Genomic DNA, 17,781 nt, shown 5'->3' with positions numbered 1-17,781 from the left:
GGCAGTTATGGGATTTGCAGACATGTCCCACCACAATGAACAATGACCCAGGTATCCCTTTGTTGAATGGGCCGCGGTTCTTCCTCCACTGGACTGGCTGGGTGTCCCTGCCGAGCATCCGTAGATGGGCAGGAGGTAGCTCAGTGACTGGCTCGAACTCACAAGATAAACTCACAAGATCCCACGTTCAGTTCACAGCACCAGCAAAACCAACACAAACAAAAATTGAGGATAAAGGTACAAATGTATTCCAGGCATTCAGTTTGGATTCACTGATCTTGCGTTATCTTTCTGTCAGTGTTACAATGTCCTGATAGCTCTTGTCAATGTTACAATGTCCCAATAGCTCTTATTTTTGTCGTTCTGAAACCAAGATACTGGAGCCTCCAATTTTCTTCTTTTATAAGACTGTTTTAGTTATTCTGTTTTTTAGTTCATTTGTTTTTTTCAAGAAATGATTTATCTGTATCCCTGGCTGTCCTGAAACTTTCTCTGTAGGCCAGGCTGGCCTTGAGCTCGCAGAAATCCACCTGCCTCTGCCGCCGAGTGCTGGGATTAAAGGCGTGCACCACCACTGCTCGGCCATTTTGGTTATTCTGGATCCCTCAAATCTCCTAAAATTCATGTAAATTTTAGGACAAATTTGTCAAGTTTGGTTGAAAGAAGGACCGTGGACTCTTCTGGGTGTTATATTGAAACTCTGGTTAAACTGGGTATAGCGCTTGCCTTTATTCCCAGCATTCGGGAGGCAGAGGCAGGTGTGACTGAAGGCCAGCCTGGCCTGCAGAGTGTTTCAGGACAGCCAGGGCTACACAGAGAAACCCTGTTTCAAAGATATAAAAAATAAACAACAAAAAGGCTCTGCAGTTAAATTTGGACCATCATGCTGTGATTTGAATCTGAAGGACCCCAAGGCTTGGGGGCGGCTGACAGGCTTTGGGGGCCTGAGGGATTCTGAGGCTCTAACTTATCAATGTGTTAGTCATTGATGGACTCCAAGTGTGAACATATCCCTGGAAAGTGGTAGAAAGTAGAAAGTGGGGTCTAGTTGGAGGTCTCAGGGGCGGGAGGCTGGAAAAGAAGAGGCACTTCTGCCCGCTTCCTGCCTCCTGTGCACACTGAGGTAAAAACCCTTTGTTCCAGCTGCCGCGCCTGTCATGGCTGTCCGCTGCACCACGCATGAGCCCAGAAGCAACCAGGCCAGTGCCCAAGGACTGCAACTTCTGAGGAACTGAGCCGCAGTCAATCTCCCATAAGCCTCCTGCAGTATCGCATTTCAGGAATGGAAAGGTGGCGACACAGCTCTTAATAGTCGTAAGCCCGTAACCCATGACCAGGAGGTGCTGTTCCGTTTATTTTGGTCTTTACAAAATACGTGGTCTGTGGTTTCAATGCACAAATTCTTCTCTTCTTTTGCATTTTTCTTTGTGGTAGTGGGCATTGAACCAGGGCCTTAGGCACCATCGGTCTTACTCCCAACTCCTCTTTTGTAAAACTTAGCACAATATTTCGTTTGATGACTTATGGACGACTTTTGTAGCACTATACTGAAATTAGCTGGTTTTTTTCTCTAACAGTCTTAAATGGATTTCTTGAAATTTTGTACAAGATTGAATCATCTGCAACCAGTTTTATCTATTTTTTCCAATCTGATTAATATTTTTTTCTTACACAAATATCCCTGGCCACCTCACCGCTGTGAACCTCGTCGCTGTGATCTATGAATATGGGTGATGTCACTGAGGATTTTCACAAACACCTTCTGTCAAGTTAAAGACGTTTCCTTCCACTCCAGTTTGCAATATTTTTGTTCTGTTTTTAAGTCAAGAAAGAGTATATGATTTTGTCAAATACTGATACGGCTTGAATGCAGACTTGCATTCAGCATACAGGTCCTGTGTTGAAGGCTTGGTCCTAGCTGGAGGCACCGTCTGTGGCATCCAGTTGGCGGGAGTAAGGTGCTAGGGGCAGGTCTTGGAAATGAAAGCCCAGAGCTGGCTCCTTTAAGCTCTGCTTATGGGTACTGTGCAGAAGTGGGGGTTCTACTCATGCTCCCAACACCACTGCACCACATCCCCCCACATGATGGACTGAAATTCCCTGGATCTGTGGGCCCAAATCAGTCCCCCTCCCTTACAGTACTTCTGCCAGGTATTCTATTACAGAAATGAGAAAAATAACCAACAGAGGGGCCAGGGAAATGCCTTAGGAAAAGTACCTGCCGTGCAAACAGACCTAACTTCAGATCTCAAGCACCCAGTTAAAAGGTGGGCAAGGCTGTGTGTTCATAGCCCTAGCTCTGGGAAGAGGAGGGAGAGTGGGCAGGTGAATTCCTAGAGCTCACTGGCCCACCTGTCTCGAGATACATGGGCTCTAGACTCAGTGAGAGACCCTGTCCCCAAAACTAAGATGGACAGCAACGAAAGAAGGAATCTGATCTCAACCTCTGGCCTCAGCACGTATGTGAATCCACAGCATGCACATATGTACAAACACATACACACCACAGCATGCACACATGTACATACACACACATACACACCACAGTATGCACACATGTACACACACCACAGCGTGCACATGTACACACACATACACACCACAGCATGCACACATGTACACACACGATACACACCACACCATGCACACATGTACACACACACCACAGCATGCACACATGTACAAACACATACACACCACAGCATGCACACATGTACATACACACACATACACACCACAGTATGCACACATGTACACACACCACAGCGTGCACATGTACACACACATACACACCACAGCATGCACACATGTACAAACACATACACACCACAGCATGCACACATGTACATACACACATACACACCACAGTATGCACACATGTACATACACACACATACACACCACAGTATGCACACATGTACACACACCACAGCGTGCACATGTACACACACACACCACAGCATGCACACATGTACACACACGATACACACCACACCGTGCACACATGTACACACACACCACAGCATGCACACATGTACACACACAATACACACCATACCGTGCACACATGTACACACACATACACACTACAGCGTGCACATGTACACACACACATACACACCACAGCATGCACACATGTACACACACATACACACCACAGTGTGCACACATGTACACACACATACACACCACAGCATGCACACATGTACACACACAATACACACCACACCGTGCACACATGTACACACACACACCACAGCATGCACACATGTACACACATACACACACCAATGCACACACCATGCACACATGTACACACACAATACACACCACACCGTGCACACATGTACACACACATACACACCACAGCATGCATACATGTACACACACATACACACCACAGCGTGCACATATACACACACATACACACCACAGCATGCACACATGTACACACACAATGCACACACCATGCACACATGTACACACACAATACACACCACACCGTGCACACATGTACACACACATACACACCACACCATGCACACATGTACACACAATGCACACCACACCATGCACACATGTACACACACAATACACACCACAGCGTGCACACATGTACACACACATACACACACCATGCACACATATACACACACCACACCATGCACACATGTACACACACAATACACACCACACCATGCATACATGTACACACACAATACACACCACAGCATGCACACATGCACACACACACATTACTGCACACACATACACACATAAAATTTTAAGTAGCCAATGCAAATGGTTTCTCTGTATCCACTGGGATGGTCGTAGGGTTTCCTTTTTATTCTATCCACACCATCTAGTAGAGAGATTTCTTTCTGAATGTTAAACCAGCGTTTGCCATTTCTAAAATAAATCCTACTTGTCATATTGTATCATCTATTCATGCGTTGAGAGGTTAGTGTTATTAATTTGTTTAGGAGGTAGCATTTATACTGTAAAGGATACTCATCTGTAGTTTTCTTCTAACATCAGTGTCTAACGAATTCCTTCTAATATTAGGATACTAACATGGTCTAGCATCATTACTGATTGAAGTCAACTGGGACAGCGACCATGGAGGCCATGGTGAATCACTAATACAACCTCTAGTACAGGTCTATTCTGATTTTCTATTCCGTCTTGAGCCAGTAGTCTGTGTCTGTCTAGGCATCTTTCAAGTTCACCTAGGTTATCTAACCGGCGGCACACAACCATTCATATTTTTGTGTACTCCCCTCTGTGGGTAGTAATGCCACCTCTGTCTTTCCTGGTCCAACAGAGGTTAGCCTTCCTTTCTCTTGACCCAACTACTCTGTCTTTAGATGCACCCCTTCCTCCGACCTGATGCTCCCAGATTCCAAGAGGTGCCCATCATGTGTCACCCTAGCAGGTGCCCATCACGTGTTGCCCTAGCAGGTGCCCATCACGTGTTGCCCTAGCAGGTGCCCATCACGTGTCGCCCTAGCAGGTGCCCATCACGTGTTGCCCTAGCAGGTGCCCATCACGTGTTGCCCCAGCAGGTGCCCATCACGTGTTGCCCCAGCAGGTGCCCATCACGTGTTGCCCTAGCAGGTGCCCATCACGTGTTGCCCCAGCAGGTGCCCATCACGTGTTGCCCTAGCAGGTGCCCATCACGTGTTGCCCCAGCAGGTGCCCATCACGTGTTGCCCTAGCAGGTGCCCATCACGTGTTGCCCCAGCAGGTGCCCATCACGTGTCGCCCCAGCAGGTGCCCATCACGTGTCGCCCTAGCAGGTGCCCATCACGTGTTGCCCTAGCAGGTGCCCATCACGTGTTGCCCTAGCAGGTGCCCATCACGTGTTGCCCCAGCAGGTGCCCATCACGTGTTGCCCCAGCAGGTGCCCATCACGTGTTGCCCCAGCAGGTGCCCATCACATGTTGCCCTAGCAGGTGCCCATCACATACTGCCCTAGAAGGTGGTTTGCTAAGCCATATCTTTTTATCCATGTCCCTCCACTGTAGGAGGCAGGCACCCTTGGCTGCTTTGCTCACTATTATTTCCCGAGCAGCCAGAAGAATCCTGGCAGATGGTGAACATGCAATCAGATTTGTACAATGAATGAACAAGTCTACAGTGAGGGGAGAAATCAGGAGCAGACTGTAACTACCACCCTCAAAAGAAGCAACAACCTCCAGTCTGACAACCACTACCATCAGGCTAACACCAGCACCTGACCTATGGCTGCTCCAAGCTGACAGACGCCATGAGTGTACAATCACAGCGGGTTTCAAAGTCATGGTATAAAAAAGGAATGCAAAATATGTAATAATTTTTCATAGATTACATGTTGAAATATATTTGAGAATATATGTTAAATACATTATTAAAATTTGTTTACTGTTTTTCTCTTGATTTTTTTTTAGTATTAGAAAATTGTAAATTACACTAGTAGTGTCCCTGTGTGACTAGGTTTTCTTTCTTCCGGACGGAGCTGTTCTAGACGCATGTATAGGGTAGAGACTCATGTCATTGTGCATCAACAGAAAACACGAAAGCTCCAAATGCAGTTAGTGAGGCTTTCAGAGAACAAGGAGCCACCTGGGAAGTTTGCAGACTTCCTGGCATTCCCCTCTCTTATCTGATGAGGTGACTTTCTGGTGTTCCCCCCCCTTATCTGACGAGGTGGGCTGGGGTGAAGCTGAGACACCCCCTGCCCAGGTGGAAAACTACTCCCCTAGTCTCCTTCCACAGACCTTGCTTCTACTACACCAAGGCGTCTAACAAACAATCTGGACCAAACCCTCCAGACTCTGGGCATCAAAGTCCCTTAATGTGCAGGAAATAATGGGAAGTGTTCCATTGCAAGATAGCGGGAGCTGCAAGTCGCCTACAGGCTGGAAGCCCGTGGATGTGCCTCTCCAGGTCGCGACGGCAGCAGACCACTTGGCCTAGCCACCTGGGTACCCGCGAGGACCCTCATCTGCCCGGGGTGGGAAGCTGTTAAGGTTCTGGGAGGCAGTCACAGAGTAAGGCTTGGGTGGCCCACGGCATTGCTGAGCTACTGCTGCCACCTACTACATGCAAGACATGGTCCTAAGCCGCTGAGTATGTTGGCTCCTTGCTGCAAAAGGCACTGTTGACGCACACTGTTGACGCCGCCGTAACAGTGGCATCTCCCCCAGGGCAGAGCCCACCTCTCTGCTCTAGGCTTAAGGCGCTGCTCACAAAATATGAGAACGATGTCAGAGGGGTTCAAAGTTCAGCCCTGTGCAACCGTGGACCTTGAGCTCTCCTATAATGCAAACTTAAATCACTGCCTGGCTCTTACCAATCTGTTCTAGAACTCAGCAGAAATGTGTGTCTAGTCTGACAAAGAATCCTAATTTCGTTATCTCAGGATCATTATGCCAATACTAAAGCACCCTGTCCAAGGGCAGATGAGCCCTGATCAAGTTTGTGACTCTAACCCAGGAAATAATGCAGCTGGTAACGCCAGCTCTGACAGAAAAAGATGTTTTTATTGTCAATAAATTCAGATTCTCATGTGCCTAAAATATAAGCTTGTATGTACTATGCCCATATGACAATGCTTGAAAACCCACATTGATACATAATGCATCCTGTCTCACCACTAACACAGTGACTTCAGCTGTAAAATATGCTTCCCAAAGCTGGGTGTGGTAGCTCAAGCCTGTAGTCCCAGCGCTCAGGAGGTGGAGACAGGGGGATCAAGAGTTCGAGACCAGCTGAAGCTCAAGGCCAGTCTGGGCTATCTGAGACCCTGTCTCAAAAAGAGAAGAGCAAACCAGATGCTTTATCACGAACACATCAGATCTCTGGTCTGTAAAGGAGCTAGAAAAGCAGAGTTAGGTTTAGAGCTATATCTAAAATTTCCGGAAAGGCCACAGGTCTTGTTGGACCAGGAGATACAAACTGAAGGAGGTTCTCCTAGGGCTGGAAACTGCATTGGGATCTCCATTCAGTCCGTCTACTAAATTAACTCCTTGCTGAGTTCGGGGAGGATCCATGCCGACTCTTAATCTCCCTGCCCTCCACTTTGGGGAAGTCTCAGAAAGAAAAATAATACAAGAATAAGTACTTTGGCTCCTTCAAGAGAGACCCGAGACCCTAGCTCCCTGAGTACCAATGACCTGGACTTTGACAAGGATTTCCCTACTAGAGCTCAAAGCTACACTGAGCACACAGCCCCTCCTTCAGCGCCATCCATGTTCCTAACGACCAACTGGACTCTGACTTCAAATAAAGGGTCTTCTCATTCTCCACCACTTATCACAGGATTGATGCCAAATTTTGGTTTTGAAAAGATGGCTGATGGTTGTACAGCCATCTCTCTTCTATAAAGAGGCACAGTCCATGCCCACCCGAAAGATGTTCTAACATGAGGGGGCTCAGGAGATGGCTCAGGCAGTAAGTACAGCATTTGCCACGCAGGCATGAGAACCCAAGTTCAGCTCCCCGGCCTCCAGGGTAAAAGTTGGGTTTGGTTATGTGTGCTTTAATCCCTGTGCTATGGGGGAGAGACAGGAGGGTCCCCGAGGCTTATGGCCCAATAGTCTAGCCGTAGGGAGAGACCCTGTGTCAGCCCTAGGGTGGAGAATGACCGAGGAAGATACCTCATTTCTGCGCACACATGAACATCAGGGTAGAAGGCTGGCTTTCTGACATGAGGGGCTGTGGAGACATGTCAGGGTAAACAAAGTCATAGAGCTACATACATGGAGAGCCTGCCTGTTTTCAAATTATAAATATGACATAGATGTGTATTACTATGGTTATACATACAAACGTACCCTTACGCTGACAGTCATGCTTTCTCAAAGGGTCACATTCTACTGCACAGATTTCTGTATTACTTGACTTTTTTCATAATGAGACTATATTACCCCAGTTTATTTAACGAATAAAATAAAATTCTAAGTCCTGCTGGTCTCGAATGGGGTCAGAGTGTTAGTGCTTAGGGAGAGGTGAAAAAAGAAGTGACATTTTCACAAAGGAAATATGGACAGGGCCCTGGGTTTGGCAATGCACAAGGACAGCATGACAAGCCACTGGCTGAAAGACGGTCACGGTCCTCAGGAGCCTGGGGTCTGAGGGGCACAGGCTAGCCAAGAGTCTGTCAGCTGGGTGACAATACTTCTGAAGCACAGAACACAGTGGCTTTGTCAGCTGCCGTGAGCAGAACTGGATTTCAGAACAAACCCCTCCGTGCCCCTCGCTGTCTCCCCGTAAACTAGGAAGGACCACAGTACCTGTTCCGCAGATCCAGCATGCTAATATAATAGGCACCGGTGAAGTGCTAGCGACTGTCACAGAGTCCGGTGGCAGGCATGCAGATGTATTCTTAGCTCCCAGCAAAGTAGGTTATGGTATAAAAATACCATTAAATAGTAACTAAACTAGCGTCACCTTAATGCGCATCTTGCCAGCAAAGCCAGCATGTGCGATTTCTTTTTAAATTACCCTATATTAGAGAATCAAGACCAGGGCTCATTCTGAAGAGCAAGCCATTAGGCAAAGGCCAGAGGTCCAATTATCCCATCTCCTCAGATGATGTGAAGCCCACTCTGGCCAAGTCCTGAGACTCAGCTCCCAGGCAGGAGTCCCAGCCTCTGCTTTCATGTGAGCAAGTAGTCCAGGCCCAGGGCACCCAATACAACACAGAATAGTGTAGGTGGCACGGTGGGCACAAGCAGATGGGGGGGCAGCCCTAGCAAAGGCTCTGAGGCAAAGAGGGTGTGGGGTCCTCCAAGGCGGGAGGGAGAAAGCCAACACAAGAGGAAACACAAGATTCCTCCTGTACCCAACCCAGAACAAGGTAGCATCCGACGCTGAGCTGCCCCAGATGTCCTAAGTTTATTAAGTATCCAGCAGGCCACCCAGCGGTCCAGAGCAGGTCAGAAGAACCAGCAACAGCAGGCAGTGCACAGACACCCCAGCCCGCAAGGGATGCTGACTGGGGGCAGGAGACGGAGTCAAGGACACATTAAGGTCAGCTCTGGGCCTAGGGGGTGGGGCCAAGAGTGGTGGCCATTCTCTGGGCTGAAGGTCAAGAGTGGTCTCCAGAGCCCAGGTTCGGTGAGGTAGCGAGTCACCATAGACGCTGTCATAAAAATAACATTAAATAGGAACTAAGCTATAGGCCAAGATCCCAATGCCCTCTCTCCCAAAGTACGTGTGTCTATGAACCCCCAAATTATATCCAAACCTTACAGAAGTGCTTTTCTCCAGGGAGACCACCTATATTTTAATAAGACAACCGTCCTCAAAAAGTGGAAAATTCACATGCATTAATACAGAACTTGATGCCTTTCTATCGTCGGCACTTCCTATCAGTCAAAGCCAGGGCTGGCGCATCGGGCTGGGAGCCAGTGGAAGTGGGCACGGCAAGGCATGGTAAAGCCTCACCAGGAACCCTACCACCGGCAGCCATGTGCACAGAGTTGGTCATGTGACGAGGGAGGAGGAACAGGAAGGAGGCAGCCTTGATTACATGGTGCCCATACCATGATCACCACATGGCAGCCACGGCCACGTCCTGTCAGAGCCACGGATGTCTGCAAGACAATCCTAACAGAGTCAGCTCTGGATTTTCACATCAAGTTATGAGAAACCGGGGAATGATCATATGTTGATAGGGATATGAAGGCAGCGAAGAACGGGAATGCTTGAGCCAAGAGAGGAGAAAGCGGGCTGTTTAATATTTATTTGTAATGCATTACTTGCTATAATTTTAAGACAGGATTTTAAGAAAAAGTGATGAACAATTGTCAGTTCTGGGAAAAAGAGACACCAATGCTTATTGTTCCCAGGGTTTCTGAATTTTTAAAACACATCCAATAAGAAAACAATTTACAGTACCCTAATGCAGCCCCACGTGGACTGGAGGCTCCCCCACTTTGCACAGTCCTTGCTCTGGGTTCATGGAGCTGCACCCCAGCCTATGAATCCCCAGGCAAGAACTAGCTGCAAAGAAAGACACATGCTGAGGTGTCTCACGGGCAGGGCCCCAGAGAGCCATTCCCCTCTGCCAGCCCACCTGCTGCCCAGGCCTGGGGAAGGAGAGAAAGCCCAGAGCTGCCACCAGACAACCAAGAGCAGCTGTGGGACTGGGACCAACCCTTTGGCCAAGCAGGGGACTCAGCATCTCCTGACTGGAAGCCAGGAGCTACAGCTTTAAATAAACTTGGATGTGTCTACCTGGGGCTGTGAAACGGCACCAGCTGTGCCCCAGGCAGGCACCGTCAACAACTAGCCAACATGGCTACTGGGGACGGGTGTTAGGGGGACTGGTGAGCTCCCACAGTTTATCCTGAGGGCAACATCCCCTACATTCCTCTCCTTGCCCATCCCTGGGGCCTGGCATCTAGCAGTCTCCACAAAGGTATGCTGGGCTGAGCTGACCACTCCTGACTAGCTGGCCTCTCCACACCAGGCTTGGGTCTCACCCTGGCACCTGTGTGGCGTCCCCACACTTGGGTGAGTGTTCATTCTTTTGTACCTGAGGAGGAGCTGGCAGTCTCAGCTCTCACCTGTGCCTAATGCAAATGTCACCCTTCAGCCTGCACTCCCCAGCGGGGGTGGCAGGCAGCGACCACTTTACACTGCTGCTCAGCACAGGACAGCTCGCACCAAGGTGGAGACGCAGACCAGCTAGGTGACCTGGAGGTTATGGTCTCTTGACATGGACTGCTAGGAAGATACCAAGAGGCCCAGTGTGGGGATACAGGCTTCTGGGCACACAGAAGGATACAAGTAGGTTCCCTAGGAAGGAGAGACTTCCTGCCCCGCAGCACAAGACAGCTGTTGAGGAAATGGGCAAGTCCCCTCCTCTTAAAGCATCAAGAAGGTCTGAAGGGTTGCCCCCTCCATAACCTCGAGGCTGCCTCACCCCCACCTGAGGACTCCCAGCCATCACCTCTTCCTCGCAGAGTACAGCCCCCACTGGCTACTGGTAGCTTCTTCAGTGACTCCAAGTACGAGAGGAATATGGCCCTGGAGAAGGAGTGCCGGGACGGCTGTTCAGGTCCACCCAGCCTCGGTCCTTGCAATCTGGCATAGGCTTCCTCCTGCCACTCCACTTGGCTCCTCACCGCCACCCCCCCCCCCAAGCCTGACCCAAATCCTCTGGGCACGTGCAGGAAGAAGTGGGGAATGCACACCCCCCACACTCCTCCAGCTGGGCCCTCCACAATTATCAATGATCAGCGTCCCTCGCCCACCCAAGCTTTCAGACGCTTTTTTAGTAAAGGGGGAAAAAAGGATTTGCGGCTGGATGTGTAAGAGGAAATCTCGCCAGCGCCCCCACGGTGCAGGAGGGATGGGGGAGGGGACAGGGAGTGGGAAGGAGGACCCAGCTCTGGAGTTATGCAGCTAGCACCTAAGGATGCCCCTGCAGTCACCTTAAATCCCACATAGAAGCTCCAGGCCTGACACGAGGCTCCTGGGGGACTTTGGTGTTTCAGGTACCCTAGGGGCAAAGGCAGGTCTGGACGCTTTAAACCATAGCTTAACCCCCATATTGCTCGTGCTGCGGAGCAGGTCTTTGCGCCAGGGCACCTGTTCCCCACGAGGCCCTACCCGAAATACGCCTTCAGAGTCCCTCCCCCAGCCCTCCCATCACAGGAGGAAAAAAAATAACATAAAATAAAACGGACCAGAAGCCAACCTCTGTCTGCCTCGATGACCCTGAAATCAGAGGCCCAACTGGTTCCGGGCTCCACTCTCTCACCCACCACCCCATGGCCTGATCCTGGCTCCCTGACCTCGTCCACCCCCTCCAAATTCTTGTTTCCAGAAGAATCTGGGGGAAAAAAAAAACCCTCCAGAACCCAGATTCCCCAAGGGACCCAAGGCAGAAGCTGCTCCCACGCTGCTCCCCCAGAGCAGATGGGGCCACGCGAGGAGCAGGCGCGGAGCGGGTCCGCCACCGCTGCCGCCAGCCGCTAAGGTGGGGGTGAGGACAGGACCGTGGACGACCCCCTGGGGCAATGGCCGACCCCTCGGGCACTCTAGGCCTGGCAGCCGCCCCCGCGTATCGCTTGTCTCTGACCTCCCCGCCGCCAAATGCGTCACGTCTGCCCGGCGCTCAGGGGACACCTGCTGCCGCCCCCGCCACGCCGAGTCCAGATCCCGGAGTCTCGGTCCCAGCCAAGCTTTGGCACTGGGCAGGGCCGAACGTGCTGCGGTGGGGCAGCAGGGGTCCAGAACCCGAGCCTCGGGGGTCCGGGCGGCACAGGGCAGTGAGCTTGGGCCCGCAGCCCTAAGGAGCCGGGGGCGCGCGGGGCCGCAGTGCGCGCGGAGCCGGCGGCGATGGGGTCCCCGCTCCCCGGGGTCTGCGGACAGCCCGAACGCGCTGAGGCTCTTACTTGCCAATATCTTCGTACAGCTGGTACTCGTCGGTGAAACGGGTGCAGGTCACCGTGGTGGCCATGGCGGCGGCGATCGGACTCGGCGTGCGCTCGGCTGCGCTCGGGCGGCGGCGACTCCGGCTCCCGCTCGCGGGCACGGCGGCGACACGGGCGCGGGCGCGGGAGACACCTCGGCTCGCGGCGCCGGGCGGGGGCCGGGCTGGGCTGCGCCGGGCGGCGAGCGCACGCGAGATCTGCTCGCTCTGTCCCCGCCAGGAGCGCGCCGCACACCTACGCGCGCAGAGGCGCGGGCGCCGCTGTCGCCGCCGCGCCCGCCCCGCCCGCGGCCCCTTGCACGCGCCTCACCCGCACCCTACACACGCCTGCACCCGCACACACACTGCACCCGCGCCTTGTACCTGTACTAGCGCCCGCGCCTGCACGCGCACTGCGCCCGCACCCTGCACCCGCACCGCGGCTCCACTCGCACACACGTCGCGCCCGCGCCGGCACCCGCACTGCGCCCGCACCATGCAATCCCACCCGTGCCCGCGCCCTGTCCCAGCACATGGGCTGCACCACGCGGTGCCCACGCACTGCGTCTGCCCCTCTAGGCCCGCGCCCTGCACGGACAAGCCACTGGGCCGGCTTTTCCACTGCTGCAGTTGAACTGTGAACCCAGACTCTCCTTCCCCTAACGGCCCACCTACCCTAAATAGAAAGAGAGAACTACACCCCATTTGGGAAGGGTCATCAGTTGCCCTCCGCTGGGGTCCTCTGTTCCCCGTACCCTCATAAGATGCTGCCCGACTCTCTCTGCCTGGCCTGGCAGAGCTGCCCAAGAGTCTCCTGGAGAAATGGGAGGAGGGGGAAAGGATGAGGTTTGCTGGCAGTGGTCCCAAGCCTCTTCCCTGCTTCTCCTGAGATTGGTGATTAAGGTGCCTTCTGTCCTGGGGTGAACAAGTCCAGATGGGGCCTTGAGCCAGCAAAACAGGGGCTGCTCTGCTCTTGTCGGGGATTCCAGTTGCCCAGATAGCTTGGTCCAGCCCTTTGCCTCTGCTCTGGCCAGAAAGAGAAGCCTCCATTCTTTCTCCTCTTTCCAGTCTCTCTTGAAAGTGGCCCTGAAGAAAGGGGGACACAGGCAGATTCCCACAAAAGCATCCCTTTGGCCAGCATCCCCCAACTAGACTCTTTGTGTCTAGGGCCAGCCCCGACACTCCAGTCAGCTTGGATAGCCTTGGCAGGCACCTTGATTCTTTTCCCTTACTGATTCCCCAAGAGCAGATTTGGTGGACATCCTAGCAAGTGTCTTCTTAGATGAAGGAGCAAATGGTTCTTTGCTGGGCAGCGAGGGGTCTTCCCAAAACGCAGATTTGACAGAGTGCTGCCAGGTGACAACAGGCTTCCTGGAAAGTCCCTATCGTGGGTGACCAGACTCAGCCTGAGAAGTCCAACAGCTAGAGAACAAGAGACACTCATGGGCAAGTACATCCCATTCAGAAGCTGAGAAAACAGGAATCCTTGCCTTGACATCAGCAGGACCCAAGCAGGAAGAGAAACCCCATTGTGCCAAAAGGTGTGAGCTTAGACACAGAGGACCCCACGCCAGCAACAGGCCTGGGGAAGGGTGGGGAGAGGGTGAAGGTCAGACTGAAGCTTGCTCTTGGGACTGCTGCAAGCTCTGTAGCACCTGCTGAGAGCAGCTGCAACAGCTCTCTCTGAGCTGGGGGGGGGGGGGGGGGGAGAGGCAGGCTGCACAATGGAGTACAATTAGCAAAACAAACAAAACAAAATTGCACCCCTGGTGAGTTAGGCTGTCTTCAGGCTACCAAGTCACACACCCTCCCACCAGTGGTCCTGGTGTCTGAATCTTCTTGGTAGCTGCCCTTGACTGTACTTGCCTGAATGTTACCCATATTTTACTGTTCAGTTCTCAATCTATTACCACTTTATCCTAGCCGGGACAACACAGAGACAGTAGATGTAACTTTCCAGACAGTCAAGCAAAATGTCCTGGGGGTCTCGGAGCTGGGGAGAAGGCTCTTGCTGAACAAGCATGGGGACCCAAGTTCGATCCCCAGAAACTATAATGTTTTGTTTTGTTTTCTGAGAAAGGGTTTCTCTGTGGAGCCCAAACTGTTCTGGAACTTGCTCTGTAGACCAGGCTAGCCTCAAACTCGGAGATCCATCTGCCTCTGCCTCCCAAGTGCTGGGATTAAAGGCATGCGCCACCAACCACCCAGCTGTGTGTATGTATTAGTATTTTTGTTTGTGTGAAAATAAAGAGCAAGGGGGGCCTGTAATGCCACTGGAGATGGAGATGGAAGGTCCTGGGGCTTACTGACCAGATTAACTAAATTGGCAAGCCCCAGTGAAAAATTCAGTTAAAAAAAAGTTGGAAAGTGACCAAGGAAAACAGACATTGACCTCTGGCCTACACATGCTTACATGGAACACATACATATACACACATTTATAAAACAACAAATTCATTAAAAAAACAAGAAGTGGCTAAGATTTTCCATAAAGCCTCCCTTGCATCTTATTTTCACACAAACATATTGAACCTAGCCTGGTCTACAGAGCAAGTTACAGAACAGTCTGGGCTACACCGAGGAATCCTGTTTCAGAAAAAAAAAAAAGCACGCACACACATGCACACAGACATGCACATACAAAAACATGCACATAAGCACACATAAGCACCATATATATACACAAAACCACAGAAATGTACACAGCAACACTCTGGGTGCTGTTTTGTTGGGTCACCTTCAAAAGAGGATAGGTGGTGTTGTACGAAAAGTTGCAGTCACTGAAGAGTGCAGTCTGAAGCCCGCTTTGCCCTCAGCCTCTCCCCTCACTCTATTCCTGGGAGCCCCTGACATTCCCCTCCTCCAGACTGAAGCATTAGAGGCAACACTTGGAGCCACCCAATGGGTCAGGAAGGGCAGATAATGCAGCCTTAGACGATGGGGAAGAGGTGGCTGCCAGAGGCACGCAGGCTCTCCTTGCCCAGATGTCAAAGCCCACAGTCTACCTTCAGGCCCAGAGGACTCCTCTCTGGCAAAATGAAAAGGCTGGGAGGGAGACAGGTTTCCAGCTGTGACTTTTTCTGCTCCTGGACCCCAGCAGCCTTCTCATCTGGCTTTAGCTCTGGAGCAGAGGAGCAGACTCCTCCCTCATCCAACCTCTTCCTCCACCTCCCGCCTCCACCCTCTTCCCTTATCCCCGTGTCATCCCCACCTCCCACAGTGTCCCTCTGGGCTCACTTTTGTAAGCTAGGAGGGTTCTCCCTCCCAGGTGGCAGCTGGGGTGGTTGTGGGGAATATCAGTTCTGGAAGGTTATTGTTAGGACAGTCACCATGGCAACAAGCATCACATCTGCAGAGCCACAAGTGATGCACATGGAGCTCGTTCTCCCTAAGAAAACCACTACTTTCTGATGCCTTTACCGCCAAGGTCTGCTGCCGTGAAGGGGTATGCCACCACTCGCACCGTCCACAGGCATGGCAGCCTGCCCAGTAAATCAGCCTGTGTTTTCTGAGCAGCAAGACGAAAGCCCATCAATTCCCAGGCCACGCTGTAGCCAGCGTACGAGGTGGTGGCAGCCATGGTAGGGGTGGTGATGATGATGGTGAGATTAGCAGTGATTGTGGTGGCGGTGGCAGTAATGGATGACAACAGACTGACCGGCTTAGGATTCCAAGCTGGTCCAAGATTGGCATCCAGATCCGTCTTTAGAACTAGATGTTTATCTATGATGCTGTGCTCAAGAGTGACCCTTGTTGCTCTTGGTGCAGTTGCTGTGTGCCAGTGTGTGCATGGACCTGCCCAGGTATGGAGTCACACCAGTGAATGAAAAGGTAGTCGTGCCTATAGGGCGTATACGTCTGACCTGGCAAGAGCACGAAATAGCTTTCCACAATAACACTTGATACATGATAATGCTCGCCCCCATGACTGCTTGACATTTCATGATTTCAGTGGCCCCAACCAGCTACAGTCAAAAAAAAAAAATCCTAAATGGCAGATTGCAGAAAGAAATGATCCTTCCACTTTTCAATTGCATGCAGTCCCAGGTAGAGCGCGGCTACCCTAGGTCCTGTCCTGGCTGTGCAGCATCCTTTGGCACTGCATCTCCACGCTATATTGTATGTATGCATGGGACAAACAGCACATAGGGTCCAGCGCTATCCATGGCCACCGGAGGCCTTGGAATGCCACATGTGTGCATTTGGAACACCACATGTATGCACACGCGCCCTTTATGATGAGGCTGGAGAAGCTAGTCTATACAGATTTAAAGTAAAGTAACCTGCCAAAGGGTGACCGGTAAGAGGGTGACCGGTAGTGCCTTCAAAGTGGGTGTTTGTGGAAGACGGTGACATGTAGCTTGAGGTCTGAATGGCGCGGAGAGGATGGCCTTCAGAGCATGAGAGAAAAAGATGCTGGCAGAAGAGGCAGCTATGCCAAGGCCCTGTAGGTGGAGTGGGCTCATGTGTTTAAGGAAAAGAATAGGGAGAGCGAGCCAGAAAAAGCCCCACTGTGTTTTGCTGGTGGTTCCTCTGTAGTAGAATCTGTCTGGCCTATGGGTTCTCCAAGAGATGTGAGCCTGCCATTACTGCCAACAGCGGCCTGATAGATAGAGCTCTCTAGTCAGCAATGACCCAGAGGCCTGGCTCTAAGGTTCAGCCTGAGGGCACCAGACGGTAACTGCAGACTTGCTCTCCACTAACCAGGCACCAAGCTTAAAGTGGACACTGCCATGTCCAGAAGAAACCAGACCATACCCCTGACTGGGGGAGGGAGGTGAGAGCAGTCCCAGTCAACCCGCTCCCAGACTGCTGCTTGGCATCTCCTGCACGCTGTATGGGCTTCCCCTCTCCTGCACGCTGTACGGGTTTCCCCTCTCCTGCATGCTGTACAGGCTTCCCCCTCCTGCACATTGTATGGGCTTCCCCTCTCCTGTAGGCTGTGTGGACTTCTGGCTATTTGAGATTCCCTGAAGCACTCCTATTACTCCCTGGCCCCTTGGTGAGTGGACTCCTTCAGTGTGACCTCACCATGCCTATTCTGGTTGATGTCACCTTTGCTCTCTTGGAACGGCCTCAGGCCTGGACATAGAACCCAGGAAACTCTTCCCAGCTCAGCACTTCCCAAGCAGTTATACTAGCAAGAATGACCAGACTGACAGGACAGGTGCAAATGGCCAGGTGGAGCCAGGGACAGTGGACACTAGGGGCTTGCCATCATGGGAACTCCCTACTCAGGGAGGGGAGGCAGCAGACTCACACTGAAGCCACATCCCATGCTATCCTAAGCAGCCTGATCCACGGACAAGCCGACTAAACATGAGAGGCCTGGAGCTGGGCTGGGCTGGGACCGGAATCCAACCACAGACAGG

At 51.8% G+C, this 17,781-nt stretch overlaps 1 protein-coding gene across 4 annotated transcripts in view; it reads right to left on the bottom strand.

The window, feature by feature from the left end:
* The window catches only part of Camk2b (calcium/calmodulin dependent protein kinase II beta), an 89,844-nt gene extending 77,089 nt beyond the window's left edge, over positions 1-12,755 (bottom strand). For 2 of the 4 annotated variants that reach the window (XM_041669455.1, XM_041669456.1), the window contains exon 1: positions 12,393-12,755. In XM_041669455.1, coding sequence (XP_041525389.1) covers positions 12,393-12,457 — 65 coding nt within the window. In that variant the 5' untranslated portion in view covers positions 12,458-12,755. The remainder of the gene's footprint in view (positions 1-12,392) is intronic. The other 2 variants (XM_041669453.1, XM_041669454.1) reach the window with 1 other exon arrangement.
* Positions 12,756-17,781: the final 5,026 nt, after the last annotated feature.

This window comes from Microtus oregoni, unplaced genomic scaffold (assembly GCF_018167655.1).
Source record: "Microtus oregoni isolate MIOR12 unplaced genomic scaffold, Mior012 000019F_ref0000042, whole genome shotgun sequence".
Taxonomy (NCBI): Eukaryota; Metazoa; Chordata; class Mammalia; order Rodentia; family Cricetidae; genus Microtus; species Microtus oregoni.
Note: the sequence above shows the minus strand (reverse complement) of the source record. Positions and strands in the feature narration are given on the sequence as shown.